The sequence below is a fragment of the Haliotis cracherodii genome, unplaced genomic scaffold (genome assembly GCF_022045235.1).
Source record: "Haliotis cracherodii isolate W230 unplaced genomic scaffold, xgHalCrac1.p SCAF_15, whole genome shotgun sequence".
Taxonomy (NCBI): domain Eukaryota; kingdom Metazoa; phylum Mollusca; class Gastropoda; order Lepetellida; family Haliotidae; genus Haliotis; species Haliotis cracherodii.
The window spans coordinates 1,831,964-1,855,786 of NW_027266270.1; the positions used below are offsets into that span (position 1 = coordinate 1,831,964).

Here is a 23,823-nt window from a genome sequence, read left to right on the forward strand (position 1 = left end):
CTAATACGCTTCTGTCACCGAAATACCCTGTTATCAGTATCCACACAATAATATACACAAATACTCTAACTTAGATCACGTGTCATCAAAGGCCTGTAGACAATTCATTCTCGGGGTGATTACTATCGAAACATTGGTCTCCTTTCGTTGTACCTTAACGGGACGGTCGGGTAGCCTAGTGGTTAAAGCGTTCGCTCGTCACGCCGAAGACCCGGGTTCGATTCCCGACATGGGTACAATGAGTGAAGCCCATTTCTGGTGTCCCCCGCCGTGATATTGCTGGAATATTGCTAAAAGCGGCGTAAAAACATACTTACTCACTCACTCACTCACTTGTACCTTAAAACCCACACTATGTTCAGCACGGCACCAGCTTTTACACGTAGCTCGCGCATGTGCATCATTTGTTGGACTTTGGGACAGCCAAATGGAGATAATATGACTGCCAATTTTCAACATTAAAACACAGTATGTTTATCTCCATGACAGATTTCAGATGGAACTCTTTATTGACTCATCACGGTCAAGGATTCTTCACTGTCATTGTAGAATTGAGAATTGCATGTCAACAATTGACCACGCTTTTTTCTGGACAAGTTTTGAAGCGCCCGTATAATATGTGATTTGTTGTGGTCACGGATGGTATGCCCAGTGCAGTTATCGCCCTTTGTTTACAAGTCAAAACCGAAAGTTGCAGTTGCATTTGAAATACATCTCTGAAAGTAAAACTCCTTTCACAAGAACACACATTAATTCTCAAAACGTTTTGCATGCTATTGACACTGACGTGCTGTCTGGACTGCATCGGAATCATTGTTTAGGAACATTTTAGAAACATTTAAATAATACCAGACGATACACAACGAGCGGAGTATACCCGCTCTGTCACCACACGCGTAACTAACTACACGGTGAGGTGAGGTGAAATTGGGTTTAACGTCGCGTCCAAGATTATTGCACTTATATAGCGACGTGCATGCACGTATGTGTGTGTGTGTCTGCTTGTACTAGTCCGGACTGATGCCGATTTATAGTGCCCCGGACCTTCCGCTCTCCGGGCGGACGCTCTACCACTAGAACCACGGAGGGGTCACTAACTACACGGAGCGGAGCATCAGCCCAAACTCCAAGCAATATAAACATAGCGCACTTGGGGTGGTCTGAACGTTCACGTGTTACATTGTTACTGGATGGGCATTAACTTATATCAGTGGGAGGACTGTACACTTAACCTGTGTGATTGATAAACAAGTACACGATCACATGGTAAACAAGAACCGACATAACAGTGAGTGAGTGAGTTTGATTTTACGCCGCTTTTATCAATATTCCAGCAATATCACGGCGGGGGACTACAGAAATGGGCTTCACACATTGCACCCATGTCGGGAATCGAACCCGGGTCTTCGGCGTGACGAGCGAACGCTTAACCACTAGGCTACCCAACGGACCCCGATATAGCAGGACAAATAAATGAAACGAAGGACACATCTCATCTCTCGCCATTCTACAGGGAACATCACTCCACGTCTAAATTGTATGTCCGATTCATGATTCATCCTGGAATACTCACGGACATTAGAAGCCATAATGAGGTTGTTTACCCAACTAACCCGAGATACTTGATCTTGAAATGGCTGCCAGTACAACACATCCTGACTATAGCTGACTGTTTCGTTACTTTGTTGTCTTTTGTTGTTGTTGTTGTTTAATGCCGCACTCAGCAATATTCCAGCTATATGAGCATCGATGACATACATCAGCGAGTCAGCGAGCCTGACCACCCTATCATAGTCGCCTTTTACGACAAGCATGGTATCTTTACGGGTATGACAATTAGTCACTTTTTTCGTACTTGTGCATTATGAATATTTGTGCAGGAACTATTTGAATATCAATGCTGACATAAATTCATATGAAGTGTTTGTCCTTGGTGACATTTCGAGGTGTTGACATATGCGGGTGAGTTACACCATGTTGATGCGTCAACAGTGACCTCATTCACCACCAGTCGCCCCTTTCCGTGACTTGCAAGAAGACCAATGGCACTAGTTGGTCACGAATGCAGTGACCTGAATTCTTTAGAATAGACATTTTAAAGCGACCAAAGATCCGCGAGCCATGCATATGTTCGCGTGAATGCCCCAGAAATACTTCCGTGTACTGGGATACCAGAATACTAGGACCGGATATCACCACAAACGAGCGGAATGCAGTCCTAAACACGGCAAAAGTCACGCTATAGCGGGGAACAGATAACCACTGTTGATTTGAACTGAATGCAATGTACTGACTGTTGTCCTGCATTGACTGATGTGATGCTTGTTCTTACTGTTGTAATTGTTACCTGAACAAACTGTTGTGATTGTTACCTGTACTGACTGTTGTGATTGTTACCTGTACTGTCTGTTGTGATTGTTACCTGTACTGTCTGTTGTAATTGTTACCTGTACTGTCTGTTGTGAGTGTTACCTGTACTGACTGTTGTGATTGTTACCTGTACTGACCGTTGTGATTGTTACCTGTACTGTCTGTTGTGATTGTTACCTGTACTGACTGTTGTGATTGTTACCTGAACTGACCGTTGTCATTGTTACCTGTACTGACCGTTGTGATTTTTACCTCTACTGTCTGTTGTGATTTTTACCTGTACTGACTGTTGTGATTGTTACCTATCCTGATTGTTGTGATTGTTAACTGTACTGACTGTTGTGATTGTTACCTGTACTGACTGTTGTGATTGTTACCTGTACTGTTTGTTATGATTGTTACCTGTACTGATTGTTGTGATTGTTACCTGTACTGTCTGTTGTTATTGTTACCTGTACTGACTGTTTTGATTATTGCCTGTACTGTCTGTTGTGATTGTTACCTGTACTGACTGTTGTGATCGTTACCTGTACTGACTGTTGTGATTGTTACCTATCCTGATTGTTGTGATTGTTACCTGTACTGACTGTTGTGATTGTTACGTGTACTGACTGTTGTGATTGTTACCTGTACTGACTGTTGTGATTGTAACATGCACTGACTGTTATGATTGTTACCTGTACTGATTGTTGTGATCGTTACCTGTACTGTCTGTTGTTATTGTTACCTGTACTGACTGTTGTGATTGTTACCTGTACTGTCTGTTGTTATTGTTACCTGTACTGTCTGTTATGATTGTTACCTGTACTGGCTGTTGTGATCGTTACCTGTACTGTCTGTTGTTATTGTTACCTGTACTGACTGTTTTGATTATTGCCTGTACTGTCTGATGTGATTGTTACCTATCCTGACTGTTGTGATCGTTACCTGTACTGACTGTTGTGATTGTTACCTATCCTGATTGTTGTGATTGTTACCTGTACTGACTGTTGTGATTGTTACTTGTACTGACTGTTGTGATTGTTACCTGCACTGTCTGTTGTGATTGTTACCTGTACTGACTGTTGTGATTGTTACCTGCACTGTCTGTTATGATTGTTACCTGTACTGATTGTTGTGATTGTTACCTGTACTGACTGTTATGATTGTTACCTGCACTGTCTGTTATGATCGTTACCTGTACTGGTTGTTGTGATCGTTACCTGTACTGTCTGTTGTGATCGTTACCTGTACTGACTGTTGTGATTGTTACCTATCCTGATTGTTGTGATTGTTACTTGTACTGACTGTTGTGATTGTTACCTGCACTGTCTGTTATGATTGTTACGTGTACTGATTGTTGTGATTGTTACCTGTACTGACTGTTGTGATTGTTACCTGTACTGTCTGTTATGATTGTTACCTGTACTGATTGTTGTGATCGTTACCTGTACTGACTGTTGTGATTGTTACCTGCACTGTCTGTTGTGATTGTTACCTGTACTGACTGTTGTGATTGTTACCTGCACTGTCTGTTATGATTGTTACCTGTACTGATTGTTGTGATTGTTACCTGTACTGACTGTTATGATTGTTACCTGCACTGTCTGTTCTGATTGTTACCTGCACTGTCTGTTATGATTGTTACCTGTACTGATTGTTGTGATTGTTACCTGCACTGTCTGTTATGATTGTTACCTGTACTGATTGTTGTGATCATTACCTGTACTGACTATTGTGATTGTTACGTGTACTGACTGTTGTGATTGTTACCTGCACTGTCTGTTATCATTGTTACCTGTACTGATTGTTGTGATCATTACCTGTACTGACTATTGTGATTGTTACGTGTACCAACTGTTGTGATTGTTACCTGTACTGACTGTTGTGATTGTTACTTGTACTGAGTGTTGTGATTTTTACCTCTACCAACTGTTGTGATTGTTACCTGTACTGACTGCTAGGAAGTCTGCATAAGCTGTTTTTGGCGATTGTAAAACAGTAAACTGCAAAACTATAAAACTATGCCTGTATACATTCAACTGTCGGTAAAAACACGCAACATTCACACACATAGTTTTTCATCTAACTTTCGGAAAGAAAACCTTTCACTAAAATACCTATTGTAGCCAACTGTAGATTCGCGTGTCATATGTGTGTGTTGTGTTATATATGACATGTGCATACTAGCCTAATCTCGTGTTTACCGCTGTCTTATTTGAAGCTTTACATTTCAATCCTCGCGACCACTCCTTCCTATCGACTGCTATAGCGAGGAAATACCTTATCTGTTGCAATGTGTTATTTATAGCGCAAACGTGTGCAGGGGACCTCTTCGGGGAAGCACTCACAGCAAAGTCTCGTGCAAAGTAGGAGGACGGGGCGATCAGTCATGGCTTCTGTGCAGTGATGGAGTACCGTCTCTTTGGAACAATAGTTTGGGTGACACTTTGGTAGGTTTTTACTCGATTAAATTATGACCTGGCACGTGCCGACAGTCAGAGGAGCGTCGTGCATGGTGACACATTTATATCCTACGCCGGATCTAGTGTGTGTTTGAAGGAAGTAATGTTGTTATTCCTCCCCTGTTACCTAACCGCATCTAAACCCGGCGTCAGGCAGAACGTATATATGTTACAGTCAATGTGTAGAATCAGTCAGTGTGAAATGGCTGTAATTTTCACTAAGGCAAGTTACCAAACGCCAAAATATTTCAGTAATTTTACAACTATTTTTGCATTTAGTATATTATGATAACGAATTCCAAACATTTGTATATTTCGTCACCCAGCGACTGAAAATGATAGGATTGAAAAAAATAAAGTAAATTTATATTTTTAAAGACTTTTTGGCTTCTAATCCTTTTTGCTTTGTTTGTAATGGCGACGACGCAACAATACGACAATGCGACAACGCGACAATGTCCCATCTAGGCTTCCATAGTTATGATATGCACTGTGATAACCTCACAACAGAATAGGTACCCCTAGTAGTGTGGCCGCACGTCACGCAGATACCGCCGGTCGACTGACACGGAGGCCCTGTGTTGGTGACAGATAATAGGCCTTGATAATTATTTTTGTTGTATTTAATCTTTGTAAGGAAACGACGAAGTAGGATAAGCACCCTGTTGACCTACTAGATGTGCATAATTAAAGGGTGATCATGCTCGCTGATTTGGTTGATGCATGTCACTGTATCCCATGTGTAGATAGATGTTCATGATGTTGATCACTGGATTGTCTGGTCCACTCTCGGTTATCAACAGACCGACGTCATATAGCTGGAATATTGCTGAGCGCAGAGTGGAACAATGACACGGCTTTCCTAAAAGTGTTCACATGTACTTCAAGACACACCTGACAATCACAGTAAACTTTTGTCCTCTGCATATGTGGTATTTAGGGAATTTAAAAGTTTCTTTGAACAGTTCTGAATGTATAGAATATTCGCAATAATCTAAATTTAGGCCTGGTCTTAGATTAAATGAAGTTAGCTGATTGGCTGTTGATATTCCTTTAGAATATGCCCAATTTGTAAAAATGAAATAGAAGATGAATATTACTCTCTCAACGTATGTATATATTCGTGATAGAAAAATATAGTTTGTTGTAGCTTTTTTGACTCTGAGAATCTGGGGTTTTGAATAAACAAAACGGGCGATGGGGTAGCCTTATTGTTTAAGCAATCGCTCGTCACGCAGAAAACCCGGGTTCGATTCCACACAAGGGTACAATGCACTCACGAATGAACAAAAGAATTAATTTATCGATTAAATTTACTCTTCCCGAGAAACCTGAGCTACACATTGCGCGACAAACAACTCGAGCGTCACGATCTTTGTCAAGGCAATGGAAATCAGATCCCACCTTCAATGAGAGATACAGTAGCTCCGTGACAGAGTATTTCGGTCTCGGTAAAGAATGCTACGAACCATGGTCTAATTCGGTTAACAACTGAAGTCAGCTTTACAAGTGGTACCCCTGACACTGTACAGTCTACCCTGTTGTTGAAGGGCTACCCCCGACACGTAACAGTCCACCCTGTTGTAGAAGGGCTACCCCCGACACAGTGCAGTCTACCCTGTTGTAGAAGGGCTACCCCCGACACGTAACAGTCCACCTTGTTGTAGAAGGGCTACCCCCGACACGGTACAGTCCACCCTGTTGTAGAAGGACTACCCGACACGTAACAGTCCACCCTGTTGTAGAAGGGCTACCCCCGACACGGTAGAGTCTACCCTGTTGTAGAAGGGCTACCCCCGACACGGTACAGTCTACCCTGTTGTAGAAGGGCTACCCCCGACACGGTACAGTCTACCCTGTTGTAGAAGGGCTACCCCTGACACGGGACAGTCCACCCTGTTGTAGAAGGGCTACCCCTGACACGGTACAGTCTACCCTGTTGTAGAACGGCTACCCCCGACACGGTACAGTCCACCCTGTTGTAGAAGGGCTACCCCCGACACGGTACAGTCCACCCTGTTGTAGAAGGGCTACCCCTGACACTGTAAGTCCACCATGTTGTAGAAGGGCTACCCCTGACACTGTACAGTCTACCCTGTTGTAGAAGGGCTACCCCTGACACTGTACAGTCTACCCTGTTGTAGAAGGGCTACCCCTGACACGGTACAGTCTACCCTGTTGTAGAAGGGCTACCCCTGACACAGTACAGTCTACCCTGTTGTAGAAGGGCTACCCCTGACACGGTACAGTCTACCCTGTTGTAGAAGGGCTACCTCCGACACAGTACAGTCTACCCTGTTGTAGAAGGGCTACCCCTGACACAGTACAGTCTACCCTGTTGTAGAAGGGCTACCCCTGACACGGTACAGTCTACCCTGTTGTGAAAGGGCTACCCATGACATGGTACAGTCTACCCTGTTGTAGAAGGGCTACCCCTGACACGGTACAGTCTACCCTGTTGTAGAAGGGCTACCCATGACATGGTACAGTCCACCCTGTTGTAGAAGGGCTAACCCCGACACGGGACAGTCCACCCTGTTGTAGAAGGGCTACCCCTGACACGGTACAGTCTACCCTGTTGTAGAAGGACTACCCCTGACACGGTACAGTCTACCCTGTTGTAGAAGGGCTACCCCGACACGGTACAGTCCACCCTGTTGTAGAAGGGCTACCCCTGACACGGTACAGTCTACCCTGTTGTAGAAGGGCTACCCCGACACAGTACAGTCCACCCTGTTGTAAAAGGGCAACCCCTGACACGGTACAGTCCACCCTGTTGTAGAAGGGCTACCCCTGACACGGTACAGTCTACCCTGTTGTAGAAGGGCTACCCCTGACACGGTACAGTCCACCCTGTTGTAGAAGGGCTACCCCTGACACGGTACAGTCCACCCTGTTGTGAAAGGGCTACGCCCGACACGGTACAGTCTACCCTGTTGTAGAAGGGCTACCCCCGACACGGTACAGTCTACCCTGTTGTGAAAGGGCTACGCCCGACACGGTACAGTCTACCCTGTTGTAGAAGGGCTACCCCTGACACAGTACAGTCTACCCTGTTGTAGAAGGGCTACCCCCGACACGTTACAGTCTACCCTGTTGTAGAAGGGCTACCCCTGACACGGTACAGTCTACCCTGTTGTAGAAGGGCTACCCCCGACACGGTATAGTCTACCCTGTTGTAGAAGGGCTACCCCTGACACGGTACAGTCTACCCTGTTGTAGAAGGGCTACCCCCGACACGGTACAGTCTACCCTGTTGTAGAAGGGCTACTCCTGACACAGTACACTCCACCCAGGATACAAGGGGTACCCTGTCTTAGTGTGTCTACTCAGTTGTTTGTATATGTACCTTGAAAGATCATCGTTTATACTGTTTCAGCCATTTGATTTTATCAAAATCGTCAAAAATCACATTAAAAAAGTGGTAAAATCTGAAGTCGCGCTTATACCGTGTTTACCAGAATATTTTTGATAATGATAGGAATTTGTTATTTCTGAGGAAATAGGTCTTGTGTACGAGGATGAACTATTGAGGGACGATGGCGGATTCCAAGAGAAATGAGACGACAGGAGAGGCGACAGAAGAGAGTCTACAAACGGATGCAGGTTGGTGAAGATTATTTCACTCTCTGCTTCGTCCACTTCAATGTCACCTGGTCAATAACGGAAGGACGCTTCAACCAAAATCAGCGGAACCGGGTGAAGCAAAGGGACGCAACTCTGCATAGTTGAATTGTGACTCCTCCGACCACTAGCAAACTGTACACTGTAGAGTGGCATTATGTTGCGTGTTACTATCCATTAACAGTGAGGTGATGTTCTCCCGTTACAGAATGATACACAGTTTTTACGAAATGTTGCTTTTGTTCACGTGCATTCATAGAGCGAGCGGTAAAACACCGCTTTGAAACGATTTTTACTTACCGTTATTCCTCGATTAAACGCCCGGAAGTGTATTACGAGAGAACTCCGTGAATAATAAGTGTCCGGCGTTTAATCTACATCCAGCGTTTAATCGAGGAAATACGGTATGCATACGGCGTGACGGCGTGATGTAAAGTCTTAGATGTTTGCTAATTTGAGTGAAACCCATGACTTTGTTTCTGAAAAAAGCCAGGAAACATAGATTGGAACTCCCGATACTAGGTTCTGGCACACCCGAGGGATGCAGCCTGCACAGCGGATCATACAGCCTTCGAAGACTGGGTCACCAGTGTCCCAATCAAGTCAAAATACTCAATACCCATCACATATTATAATTGCTTAAATTTATGAGCAGATTCGTTTGGAAGTAAGGAAATGATGCAACTCCCTATACTTTGTCGGACGCGAAATCCCCATGAATTATGTGCACTACATTTTTATAAACATTCCTCCACAGTGATAGACTCTATGACTGTCGGCATATCCCCGACTGTTGTCCACCCTAGAGTCACGGCAGGTACGTGTGTGTGTTTGTGTGTGTTTGTGTGTTTGTGTGTGTGTGTGCCTCCTCGCGTGCCTTGTGTGTGTCCGTGTGTTTGTGCGTGAACGTGCGTGCGTGCTTTCCTTGAAACCTCTAAAAATGGGTTTATGCGTGCATGTGCATATGCATGTGCATATGAGTGTGCACGTGTGCGTTTGTGCATGCGTGCGTTCGTTCGTTCGTGCGTGCGTGCGTGCGTGCTCTTGCGTGTTTTCACCCTGAAGCCGCAAAAGTACAGGGACCTTATCAACCTGTACCCAACAGAGCTCCATTTTTCTGCAAGGTGCCAATTAAATTCCATTCCCTTACCACATTTAAACTGAGGTATTAAATTTGACAGTGATTATGTGTTACATCGTTTCGTTGACAGATCATTTTGGAAGGCAATTATTGTGAACGTAACGTTTTCAGTGGGAGAGCCGTGTGATGACTCCATAGTGTCACCTCCTGATGCGACCACACCGAAACAGGTTGTTGACAGCACTGGTAAGTGAAAGTGCAAATGTCGCCGTACAGTGGTACAGATTACATGATGCAGGTACCATTATCTATAACAATCATTTCAACTCACGCATTTGCGTCTGGTGATGTGTCATGGGAGTTGACGTGTTTCTGGTTGTTGGGTGATGTCATTGGAGCTGATGTGTATCTGGTTGTAGGGTGATGTCATTGGAGTTGATGTGTATCTGGTTGTTGGGTGATGTCATTGGAGCTGATGTGTATCTGGTTGTTGGGTGATGTCATTGGAGCTGACGTGTATCTGGTTGTAGGGTGATGTCATTGGAGCTGATGTGTATCTGGTTGTTGGGTGATGTCATTGGAGATGATGTGTTTCTGGTTGTTGGGTGATGTCATTGGAGCTGATGTGTATCTGGTTGTTGGGTGATGTCATTGGAGATGATGTGTATCTGGTTGTAGGGTGATGTCATTGGAGCTGATGTGTTTCTGGTTGTTGGGTGATGTCATTGGAGTTGATGTGTATCTGGTTGTTGGGTGATGTCATTGGAGCTGACGTGTATCTGGTTGTTGGGTGATGTCATGGGAGCTGACGTGTATCTGGTTGTTGGGTGATGTCATTGGAGCTGATGTGTATCTGGTTGTTGGGTGATGTCATTGGAGTTGACGTGTTTCTGGTTGTTGGGTGATGTCATTGGAGCTGATGTGTATCTGGTTGTTGGGTGATGTCATTGGAGTTGACGTGTATCTGGTTGTTGGGTGATGTCATTGGAGCTGATGTGTATCTGGTTGTTGGGTGATGTCATTGGAGTTGATGTGTTTCTGGTTGTTGTGTGATGTCATTGGAGCTGATGTGTATCTGGTTGTTGGGTGATGTCATTGGAGTTGACGTGTTTCTGGTTGTTGGGTGATGTCATTGGAGCTGATGTGTATCTGGTTGTTGGGTGATGTCATGGGAGTTGACGTGTATCTGGTTGTTGGGTGATGTCATTGGAGCTGATGTGTATCTGGTTGTTGGGTGATCTCATTGGAGCTGATGTGTTTCTGGTTGTTGGGTGATGTCATTGGAGCTGACGTGTGTCTGGTTGTAGGGTGATGTCATTGGAGCTGATGTGTATCTGGTTGTTGGGTGATATCATTGGAGTTGACGTGTTTCTGGTTGTTGGGTGATGTCATTGGAGCTGATGTGTATCTGGTTGTTGGGTGATGTCATGGGAGTTGACGTGTATCTGGTTGTTGGGTGATGTCATTGGAGCTGATGTGTATCTGGTTGTTGGGTGATGTCATTGGAGCTGATGTGTATCTGGTTGTTGGGTGATGTCATTGGAGATGATGTGTATCTGGTTGTTGGGTGATGTCATTGGAGCTGATGTGTATCTGGTTGTTGGGTGATGTCATTGGAGCTGATGTGTATCTGGTTGTTGGGTGATGTCGTTGGAGTTGACGTGTTTCTGGTTGTTGGGTGATGTCATTGGAGCTGATGTGTATCTGGTTGTTGGGTGATGTCATTGGAGCTGATGTGTATCTGGTTGTTGGGTGATGTCATTGGAGCTGATGTGTATCTGGTTGTTGGGTGATGTCATTGGAGCTGATGTGTATCTGGTTGTTGGGTGATGTCATTGGAGTTGATGTGTATCTGGTTGTAGGGTGATGTCATGGGAGGTGATGTGTATCTGGTTGTTGGGTGATGTCATTGGAGTTGATGTGTATCTGGTTGTTGGATGATGTCATTGGAGTTGATGTGTATCTGGTTGTTGGGTGATGTCATTGGAGCTGATGTGTATCTGGTTGTTGGGTGATGTCATTGGAGTTGATGTGTATCTGGTTGTTGGGTGATGTCATTGGAGCTGATGTGTATCTGGTTGTTGGGTGATGTCATTGGAGTTGATGTGTATCTGGTTGTTGGGTGATGTCATTGGAGCTGATGTGTATCTGGTTGTTGGGTGATGTCATTGGAATTGACGTGTTTCTGGTTGTTGGGTGATGTCATTGGAGCTGATGTGTATCTGGTTGTTGGGTGATCTCATTGGAGCTGATGTGTTTCTGGTTGTTGGGTGATGTCATTGGAGCTGACGTGTGTCTGGTTGTAGGGTGATGTCATTGGAGCAGATGTGTATCTGGTTGTTGGGTGATATCATTGGAGTTGACGTGTTTCTGGTTGTTGGGTGATGTCATTGGAGCTGATGTGTATCTGGTTGTTGGGTGATGTCATGGGAGTTGACGTGTATCTGGTTGTTGGGTGATGTCATTGGAGCTGATGTGTATCTGGTTGTTGGGTGATGTCATTGGAGTTGATGTGTATCTGGTTGTTGGGTGATGTCATTGGAGTTGATGTGTATCTGGTTGTTGGATGATGTCATTGGAGCTGATGTGTATCTGGTTGTTGGGTGATGTCATTGGAGCTGACGTGTATCTGGTTGTTGGGTGATGTCATTGGAGTTGACGTGTATCTTGTTGTTGGGTGATGTCATTGGAGCTGATGTGTATCTGGTTGTTGGGTGATGTCATTGGAGCTGATGTGTATCTGGTTGTTGGGTGATGTCATTGGAGCTGATGTGTATCTGGTTGTTGGGTGATGTCATTGGAGCTGACGTGTATCTGGTTGTTGGGTGATGTCATTGGAGCTGACGTATTTCTGGTTGGTGGGTGATGTCATTGGAGCTGACGTGTATCTGGTTGTTGGGTGATGTCATTGGAGATGATGTGTATCTGGTTGTTGGGTGATGTCATTGGAGCTGACGTGTATCTGGTTGTTGGGTGATGTCATTGGAGTTGATGTGTATCTGGTTGTTGGGTGATGTCATTGGAGTTGATGTGTATCTGGTTGTTGGGTGATGTCATTGGAGTTGATGTGTATCTGGTTGTTGGATGATGTCATTGGAGCTGATGTGTATCTGGTTGTTGGGTGATGTCATTGGAGCTGACGTGTATCTGGTTGTAGGGTGATGTCATTGGAGATGATGTGTATCTGGTTGTTGGGTGATGTCATTGGAGCTGACGTGTATCTGGTTGTTGGGTGATGTCATTGGAGCTGACGTGTTTCTGGTTGTTGGGTGATGTCATTGGAGCTGACGTGTATCTGGTTGTTGGGTGATGTCATTGGAGATGATGTGTATCTGGTTGTAGGGTGATGTCATTGGAGATGATGTGTATCTGGTTGTTGGGTGATGTCATTGGAGATGATGTGTATCTGGTTGTAGGGTGATGTCATTGGAGCTGATGTGTATCTGGTTGTTGGGTGATGTCATTGGAGCTGATGTGTATCTGGTTGTTGGGTGATGTCATTGGAGCTGATGTGTATCTGGTTGTTGGGTGATGTCATTGGAGCTGACGTGTATCTGGTTGTTGGGTGATGTCATTGGAGTTGATGTGTATCTGGTTGTTGGGTGATGTCATGGGAGCTGACGTGTATCTGGTTGTTGGGTGATGTCATTGGAGTTGATGTGTATCTGGTTGTTGGGTGATGTCATTGGAGCTGACGTGTATCTGGTTGTTGGGTGATGAGAGGAGGGAGATTGTCAGTCGGTCATGGGAGGGTTTGTGACAATACGTAATGTAGATTGATAAGAAGTTAACAGTATGTCGAACCAGAGTTAAGTAGATAGATAGATAAACTGCACCTCTCCCTTGACTATCACATATATGTATTTGAATAATAGGTAGGAATGGTAGAAGCTTGATGTTTGTCAAATTATCTGAATGTTCACCATCTAGTAACCTATATTACTTTCTAACATTATTAAACAGTTTTAGTGATATATTCCTTATCCTTGCCAACCGGTGTTGCACAGTTCACCTGAAACATATTGTTTGTTTCTCCAAAAGCTCAAGGAAAATTTGGCAGCACATTATTATTATTAAATGTCCACAAATGAATTTTCGAATACTGTACATTAAAACTATATCCATATATCTATAATGCTTGACATAATCGAAGTTCAGCACGTTCTCCTGAAGTGTTACTACATCCAGTGAGCTTCTGTACCTCTGTTGTTCCCACTTACTACAGAGGTCAAGGGATCGCTGAACGCCCCGTCAGTGCCAGCCGCCACGGAGGAGTCTACAGTCCCCAAACAGGTTGCAGGTAAATGTGGACCGATACATCTAGACTTGCTAAAGTGTGTGACTAAATGTGTGCCGATACATCTAGACTTGCTGAAGTGTGTGGCTAAATGTGTACCGATACATCTAGACTTACTGAAGTGTGTGACTTAATGTGTACCGATACATCTAGACTTACTGAAGTGTGTGACTAAATGTGTACCGATACATCTAGACTTACTGAAGTATGTGACTAAATGTGTACCGATACATCTAGACTTACTGAAGTGTGTGGCTAAATGTGTACCGATACATCTAGACTTACTGAAGTGTGTGACTAAATGTGTACCGATACATCTAGACTTACTGAAGTGTGTGACTTAATGTGTACCGATACATCTAGACTTACTGAAGTGTGTGACTAAATGTGTACCGATACATCTAGACTTACTGAAGTGTGTGACTGATTTGACGTTAATCTTGATTTGAAATGAATAATTCAGTCTTTTCTGATGACATAAAATACTCCACTGTTATTTATGTAGGATTCCTACAGATGTAACGCCAGTTTTCTTCTCCGAGTGATGGTGGAAGCATGAATTATTCACATGTCAAGTAATTCAGCATCTGTACGGGAACTATTTTTTTCTGTTTAGATAGTGGAGGGAGTATACGCAGTTCCAGGTGTGCTAGAGATGACATGAGTCAAACAACACCAAGGGCAACGGTAGAAGCTGTTTTACCATCATTTATCTGGCTGCTTCCATATTATTGTTGATAAAGAAATATTAATTATGATACTTTTCATTAAAATAAAAATGTTCATGCCTAAGCTTTAGGGTGTTTTTCTTTCTCTCGCAAGGAAAGAGGAAATGGAAACCACAACATGCAGAGGCTTTGTAGAACTCCAGTGATATCTCCTTTCGAGAAATATTTTAAAACGAACGGGAGTGTATTCTGTTAATTGATTGGTTGATTAACGTTGTTGAAATGGATTTGAAATTTTCGGTTATCCATTCACATGACACCGCATTCACTATATCCATTAATTTTGATCAGTATTTTATCAGAACAAATTCAATTCAGTTATTTGTCCTCCTTGAAAGTATGTATGTGCATGCCAATAAATATTTCTGACATTTGAATATTGAAGATGGACAACACGTTTAAATGTCTTTTCCTGAATATGTTCTGATATCCTAAACAATCTGAATCGTATTTGGTTTCAGCAGGTCTCCACGAATCCCCCAACTCCCATGACCATTTCCATGATTGGCTGTACAAACATACACCTTGAACTGGCCACAGGTTAGTACACACACAGCTTAACACGAACACGTCCGTGCGCATGAGGTTGGTTAATTTTTGTCGTATGACTCAGTGACAGCCAAATGCGGAAGGAAGACCCAAAGGGACGCAGGTCGTACACGTATGCCATTTTGGCAACCTTTGACATGGTTCTGACCGATCAAAGATGAAGGCCAATGAGGATTGGAACCCATGTTTAAAATCCTTGCACGACTAAAGACACAGCTCTACGTTCACATTAGCACAATCTAATATTCAAGGCCTATGTCAAGCTTTAAAGCTCGTTGATTATGTATTTCATCACGATCACTTATAATATCATTGTCTAATACTCATGTTTCTTTCTCATGTTAGGTACTGAAGGAAGGCAACTGCAAACCAAGGCAACAGTGAGTTGTATGATTATAACCTAATAAGTAGAATACCCATTGATCTGATTTATTTTGAAAACACGATAAGCATAGTGTCAAGAATTGGTAAATAAGTTTTAAACAGAATCAAATCGATGTGTGAGAGTAACACTTTGACTAGACTTTCCAAGAAAGATGCAAAGCTGTGCGTTCATTCATTACATTGTCTTATTTCAGCCTACCGATCGGATATAAGTTAAAGAGATCCTTCTAATTGTATGCATAAGTCGACTGCAAAGAAAGCAGAAAGGAAGGTTTTAGGGATATTCCGTATGCCATAGCGTATGCATATATTCAACAGCTGTTGACTTACGAATACCTAAGAATAATGTGTAGTGAGTGACCATGTGTGTGGATTCAAAACATGTGTGGTATTATCAGAAAAAGAAATGATGTGGTTATACCACAATCAATTTTTAAACAAAGCCAGCCTCATTCACAAAGAAAAATTATTTGGGAATACGATTTATTGATGTGAAAAACAAAACTTTAACCCATATCCTTAAAGATAATCTTGCAACATTGTGCAACTACACCCTTTCTATAATCATAGCACAATTCCAACTACATCATGAACACCCGTCACAAGCACATCCATAAAACCTAGAACCCAGCCTGAAACTAACTACTACAATCAGTTCTTTTAAAACTATATATCACTCTTCTGTGTAATGTTCCACTCCATATGTATTTTCAGCCCACCTTCAGACCAAATTGTCACCTGACTGAAGGGGAGCCGCTCAGCATTGTTCTTGTTGGCAAAACGGGTAATGGAAAAAGTGCAACAGGAAATACTATTTTCGGGAAAAATCAACTTTTCAAGTCTTCTCCTGGAACAAAATCTCTGACAAAGAAGTGCCAACTTGAACACGGACTTATAGCAGGACGAGAAATATACCTGGTTGATACACCTGGTAATATGGACACGAGACATCCGAAAGAATGCTTGCAGGAGATAGGATCTGCTATTTACCTGTGTCCGGATGGGTATGATGCTGTTTTACTCATTCTCAAATTTGGTAACCGTATGACAGAGGAAGAAAGAAAAGCTGTTCATGAAATACGGAAGCTCTTTGGACAGGACATATTCTCCAAACATGTTGTGATCGTGTTCACATATGGAGATAATTATGACAGTGAAGAACCATTTGAAGATTTCATTTTCGAAGATGCTGACGACTTCTTAAAGAATCTTATCACTGAATGCAAACATCGGGTTGTACTTTTCAACAACAAATTCAAATACTCGGAGGCTGAAGAGGAATCTTTCCATCAGGTATCAAAACTAATGGAAATCATTGACTACCTCAGGAGATGCAACAATGGTAGGAAGTACAATAATGATTATTTTAAAGATGCAAAGGAGTTGCATATGGGAATAGAGGAGACTGACAAGTCACTGCGCAAGCAGCTGTGTATAGAACAAGCAGAGCTTGACAAACAGTTACAGACTGATCAAATAGACAAACTGCAGAAAGAAAAGGCTGAGAGCTTAAGTAGAATGAGAGAGATAAAACAGCAACAGTTGTTAAAGGCTGAACACTTTGGGAGGAAGTTGAATGATATCGTGACGAAAGAAAGAAATGAATCTGAAACAAAGTTGAGGGAGTCATTGTCCATACACATGGAACAATGGCAAAAGGTTTGGGTCCAAGAAGTTGAAAACATTTGTGAAAACAACGAAAAACTGTTCTCTGCATCATTGGAGAAAGACCAGGAACTGAAGTTAGAACTGAATACAGACGATGACATGAGAACTTCAGAGAGTGACCTTGCAGAAATATTTGAATCTGATGCTGAGAATGATGGGAGTTTGAAGGAATGTTGGAATGAGTTCAAGGAGAAACTAAATGAAAAGAAGAAATCCAACATAATGATGTGGGAGAATAAGGTCTCTGAGGTGCTTTGCAAAAGGAATAAAACTCTGAGGGGTTTCACAAAGAATACAGTTTCAGAATTTGAGAACGAATGGTTACAGGATATGGAAGACAGAAGAGCTGAACATCTTTCAACCAGTGACAAGGTTATTTCTGAAATGAAAGAAGTTGCCATAGAGAAGGTGAAGGAAATGTTTGAGGCTAAAACACATCTGGATAACTGGAGGGACGAAATGGACACTGTTCAGGATAGCAAGGAGCTACTATGGAGAAACAGCATTACTGATATACTTTCTGAAAGAAAAAGGCAATTTGAAGAAATGATCCATAAAATAAGACAACAGAATGAGGAAGATTGGCAGAAGAAGCTTGATGCTAAATGGAATGAAAAATATGAAGAAACACACCAATCACTGGTTCTCGAGAAATCCTACCGAGAAAGGAAGTGGAAGCTTGACACCCAAAAAGAAATTGGATCACATGTTACTGAGATACAGGCTAAGTTCAAGAAAGAAGAGAAGATAAGACAGATTGATGACATCATGAAACTTGCCGAAAAAGAAATGTTGAATCATGGGACGTCTCTACTTCAGAGACTGTCAGAAACATTGACAAGAAGAGGCGCCACCAGTCAAGAAACATGGGATGAAAACATCGCAAACCTGACGCTTCGTTCGATGAATGTGATGAATGGGGATGTATGGCAGCGGTCAATGATGCAGAACATAGAGGAACAAAGACATACATCTATGAACAGATGGAGAAATACAACAAGGACCACTGTTGAAAGTCAGGCGAGAGATTTCAAACATCGTTTAAATAAAATTTACCTCGTCGCAAACGAAAAGTGGACACAAACATTGAAAGAAACAATGACGAAACAAAGTCATTCATGGGAACAAAAAGTGCATCAGTTAACTCAAGGATATGCTGAAGTTGTGGAAAGACAGATTGATGAAACACTCAAAAAGAACATTTCAAAGCGGAACACTTTGCTACATGACTGGACTGATTTTGAAGAGAAATGGAGTTCTAAAGTAGAAAATATCAGGTATAAATTTGAACTAAAGTGGAAAGAAATAATAAAGCCACTTTCCAGAAATGTTGATTTTAGGATCTGTGAGGAAGATATCATCAGAGTGAAACAGACTTTTGAGGAGACGATGTACATCAAGCGAAACGACCAAGAACATGCATGGCTGACAGAAGAACAAAAGCTGTTTGAGAGCATGACAGACAACTTTAGGAGGAATCTGTCACACAAACATTGCTCTCAGGAGGAGCAAAACGATAAACACATGGATGCTGAAGTTCTCAAGCACACAATAGCCTTTAGAAGAGAGATGGATATATATGTTGATGAAGTATACAAATACTGGCAAGACGTATTTGATGATGGAATGAAGAGGAAACTCAGGGACATTAGAGGTGTAGTTGGGAGGCACCAGGCAGCCAACATGCAGTCATGGAAAGAGGAAGCTCAAAGGGAAATCCTCGACATTATATCCAAGTGGGATCAGGAAATGACGGATATACTAACAAACAGGGAAAATGAGTGGAATAGGCCCATGAAACAGCTGAGGTTAGAGAAGGAATGGCAACTGATGATAGAGCTCAGGACCTTACAAGCCATCTTCAGAAGAGAGATGGAAACTATCACCCGGGAAGAGCTGATGGCATCACACCAGCAAGTTAATCAAATTCTTAAAACAAAACGCCACAGGTTGGAGGTGAATTGGAATGATGATAATATAATGGCTCTCACTTTGATGATGACGAATGCTCTTGACAGAGCCAAGTTCGCTTCAGAGGAGATGATGCAAGAGACTATGAATGAAATTATTCATCAAAGAAAACTTGAAGAACAGGGATGTGAACTGATGATAAAATCTGAACGGCTGACCAGTCAAAAGAAGCAGCTAGACGAGGCATGTCTTGTACATTTTGGCAAAAAGTTTGCAGAAATGAATGCTTGTTTCCCGGGCGAGTCTTTGGTCCAATTATTCACAGGACAAATTGTTTCCGTATCAGAAGTCAACATAGGTGACAAACTCCTTTGCTATGATCGAAATGGCATGCCTGTGTACAGCCCTGTGTATCGGTTTGGCCACAGACAGCAATACGGACACAACACGTTTGTGGAGATATCCACAAAATCAAGGATATTGAAAGTTTCTCCAAATCACCATGTCCACATTGGAAAATCTGTCTGCATGAAAAGCACTAAAGCTGCAATAGCTATAGAAACTGGTGAAACTGCGCTAGTGTTAGGGGAGGACGGCATTCTGGTACCAGAGGAGGTTCTTTCTGTCAGTTTGACAAGCGGAAGAGGTCTATATGCCCCCTATACACTGTGTGGTACCCTAGTGGTGGATGGTGTGCTTGCTTCCTGCTATGTGGATCGTGTTACACCTCTTCTAGCACATTGGCTACTGGCACCTGTTAGAGTTTGGTACAGGCTGTTTACTCCAGGCGTTTCTAATACTGCAACGAAGAAGAGTCCTGAAAAAATTCCATTCTTGAACCTGCTTGGACCCCAAGAGGCCTCTGCTCCATTGGAGAAGAGAGAATTTTCTGAAGGTAGATGAGTTTTTCACCTGAGATATTTATGTTTCTTTAATGAAATAAAGTGTTTTGTATGATTCTTTTTTTTACGACGATAATTTTCTGAAAAAAGAAAGATGAATATGATTTAGGTGATAGCTTGGGTAGATGAGTTTCCCCTCTAAGCTATTTACTTTTCTTTTATGAAATAAAATGTTTAGTGTGAACTTCTTTTACTTTTACGACTAATTGCATAAATATATGTTCTGTACTTGGATGGCTTTCCCAAATTATGCTTCAGTAGGAAAGGAAAATAACTAAATGCTTTGTACCATTGCATGTGTGCTCATTTGAAACATTTATCCGAGCAGAACATTTAATATTAATATTTGCCTTGCAGTGTATCTGTGGTATGCACAATGTTGCTTTATACTTTAAAGACATTCCAAAACATAAAAATATATTAATTTGAATTGTTTATAAAACTTTGATTTTTCCTTATTGTTTATATTTTAGATGCCTAATGATAGCAAGTCCTCTTGACATCTTGGAAGGTTCTGAGGGTTCTGTGTACTTGCCTGCATGTGAAATCCGTTTGTATTAAAATTGACACTGACACAAAACTGTGTCTAAGGCACGATTGTATTCCATTTCACGTGATCTCGTCGGTTTGATTGCAGTTGTACTGTTGTTATTACAATTTTAAGGGGTTATTATTTGTTTTAGTATTAATATAAAAAGTATTACTTTGTTAGTATTTTGCTCACAAAAAGTGTCGATATTCCCCGGTGTACACTAACACGGCAGCCAACAGATCACTAGCCAACATTGTTTAATCTGTCCGGTCAGAATTGTCTTGTCTTTATTTTACTTTATATGAAGATAAATCTTTTAAAACTATGTTACGTTAGTTTACTACTGGTAGCCCAACTTTGAAAAGTATGATAGCTGCCATGCAGTATATGCAGTTTCTTCATCAGCCTCACTGTGTCAGTGAAACTTAGGCTTCTTAAAAACTTAGGCTTCTTATTTTTTGTATTTCAATCAAATACGCATGTCACAGTTTAAGCTTCTGTACAGTGAAACTTATGTTCAACCTTGTGGGGCGTAATATCTGGAGTCAGCAATCATTTTCGTTTTATTAATTTTGAATATGACGTAACCTGTCTGTGAATGCACGTCAGTATTGTATTTCTCGAAACATACATCTTCATGTAGACCTGTGTAGTTAAAATAAACCATACCCAGTGTTCTTCCTTTGTGTATTGTCAGTACTCACTCTTTGAAGGGGCGGAGTGAGTGAGTGAGTGAGTGAGTGAGTGAGTGAGTTAAGATTTAAAGTCACATCGGCAATATTTCAGCCATATAGTGACTAAATCAAGTTATACAGTAATAATACATTCACATAGATATTAAAATCTGTCAACAAAGGACAGTAAAAGTACTAGTCTATCACAGATACAGATTTAAAACTAGCATGTTATCATAAAAATGTGACTACTCTGAACAATACATTATAAAAATGGGCTAGAGATCGTCAGTAACTAAAGGGAGAACACCATACCAGGGACCATGGGGACTTACAGTGCCTTTGCTTCCTGCATGGACACTGGCTGGATGTATAACATTCCTTGAAGGGGCGGAGTTGCCCTGATTACGATTCTTTGTTTGCTAGCTCTTTGTCCGTGCTCTGAAGTGGTAAACTCGAAGGCATTCACCACTTTAACGATAACCCTGATAAATCGGAAATCCTGTTTAATGTGGCGTTAACGTCATCGTGCATACTCACTCAGTCACGACTTGGGTGTTAACAACAAATTTGACCCTAAATTTGGTCTAACCTGTGCTGCATAAAAAATGATAATCAAATTATACCAGGGGTAAGTTCTGATTAAATAATCACTATGCATAAACTATATGTGTGTCTTTCAATGTGAAACTAGGCTGTGAAAATAGCAAGTCGGATTTTTAAAGGTATTTAAACCACGCACACGGGTATGGCAAACTGTGGATCGTATATAAGGACGAAGCAGAAACTTCGTTTGGAGGATTCTATCAGTAAAAGGACATGACCCATGGCCAACATCATTTCAGTTTTTGGTTTCTTTACATTACGTCTGTATATGTGGAGGAAATCCCAGATTTATCAATTGAAATCTCAAAGATTGGTTACAGACTAAGGATCATAATGTAAGGAAAATGTACACAAGGATCTTAATTGGGAATATATAGGTTACAGACCAATGATCCTAATTGGGAATATATAGGTCTAGACCAAGGATCCTAATTGGGAAAGTATAGGTTACAGACTAAGGATCCTAAATGGGAATATATAGATTACAGACCAAGGATCCTAATTGGGAATATATAGGTCTAGACCAAGGATCCTAATTGGGAATATATAGGTTACAGACCAAGGATCCTAATCGAGGAAATATGCGTTACAGACCAGAGATCCTAATCGGGAAAATATGGGAATAGAACTAACGTTTAGCGGATCCAGGTATATTCAAAGGACGCAATTCTACAACACTAAACACCTTTCAAATCATGCCACGAAGAAAAAATAAATTTTCGTCCTGAGTATGTGGATGCGTTAAACAGTTGTAAGATACTTCCTGTATAACTCTGACACTCAAACAAAATATGATGACGTTATGAATTCACTAATCAACAGGAAACACTCAAATCTATTTAACAGTTAAACATGAATAATTCGTTCGTCTTTATATCCAGCTAGATCTCCAGGGGGCCGTATTTTAAGTACACTTAATTAAATCTTGCTTCTACTTTCCAAGGGAGGGAACTTTTCAGGGCACCTTAGGTTTTGTGGCTTTTCTCATTGTATCCATATCCTCAGCCACATTTGCAAATACAATAATATCATATGGCAGTGTTTTTTATTGTCAAATAATGACCGGTAGAAATTCATTGCATTGTGTTTGGACAATAGTTAGTTGTCAGAACTGTAGTACTCTTTATTGTAAGCAGTGGTGAGGAAGTTACTATATTAAGATGCTAGTGTGATGTGTAAACTTCCGGAATACCGTGGAAACGTGTGGAATATTATGCGATGTGATGGCACTGTGTGGACTTTTTTCAGAAGCTAGTTAGACTCTAACTAAGGGGACAAGAGCGTATCTCATGTATCTCTCACCCATTATATCTCACGTTTCATTACATCAAAACCAGCCTTCGTGTGAAGATCAACCATCAACCTGATTCCCTGCCAAGGCCCACATCGGAAACTTTACCACTGTCGCCGTTGGGTGAAAATGATATCACTGACTTGTGCTATCACCACCGTATTTTTGTATTTGGTACTGACCACTGTCATCATTTTATATACTCTTATTGAATATCTACTACCACTTTATTGTGTACTGCCATTGTAACATGTTGTTTCAATTTGGGAATCCACACGCAACACATTGTACCCGTGTCGGGATTCGAAACCGGGTGCAAATACTTATGGGTAATCGTCCGTCGCACTCTCTTTCTACGTGTACGTAAGCAGTTGTGAGACTAACATGACGTCACTCTGGAATGCTACGCCGTCATGTCACAGTGGATGACGTCACATGCTCCCATGACAACTGAACCCACCATGAATAAGGAAATTTTGATTCCAAATTATGACTTTTTACTGACTTGTGGCCGAATAACGGCTCTGAGATTGGGAACCTGAATGAGTAACGCAACGACAGGAGAGACTACGGTATGGAACATGAAAATTACAATGTGTCAGCCAATAAAATAGTAAATCATGAATGTCATAACGTACACGAGATATTAAACAAGGAACTTTTTTACAACATACGTATAACGCATATTATAGTTTTAAGAGACACACCATGTACAGTCGTGGAGATAATATTTTATTACATAAGAAAATCATTACATTAGAA

General features: G+C 41.8%; 1 protein-coding gene across 4 annotated transcripts; it reads left to right on the forward strand.

Moving 5' to 3' along the window:
* The first annotated feature begins 4,613 nt into the window (after positions 1–4,613).
* Positions 4,614–21,167, forward strand: LOC139462169 (uncharacterized). Of its 4 annotated transcripts, none has more exons than XM_071243704.1 (10): positions 4,614–4,802; positions 8,314–8,420; positions 9,196–9,255; positions 9,691–9,765; positions 13,745–13,819; positions 14,433–14,503; positions 15,006–15,084; positions 15,439–15,473; positions 16,192–19,951; positions 20,432–21,167. In XM_071243704.1, the coding sequence occupies exons 2-10, from the start codon at positions 8,354–8,356 to the stop codon at positions 20,437–20,439; spliced, it is 4,230 nt and encodes a 1,409-aa protein (XP_071099805.1). In that variant the 5' UTR covers positions 4,614–4,802; positions 8,314–8,353; the 3' UTR covers positions 20,440–21,167. The 4 variants fall into 4 exon arrangements, with proteins under 4 accessions (XP_071099805.1, XP_071099807.1, XP_071099806.1 ...); XM_071243706.1 differs by having other exon boundaries at positions 15,009–15,084; XM_071243705.1 differs by having other exon boundaries at positions 8,321–8,420.
* Positions 21,168–23,823: the final 2,656 nt, after the last annotated feature.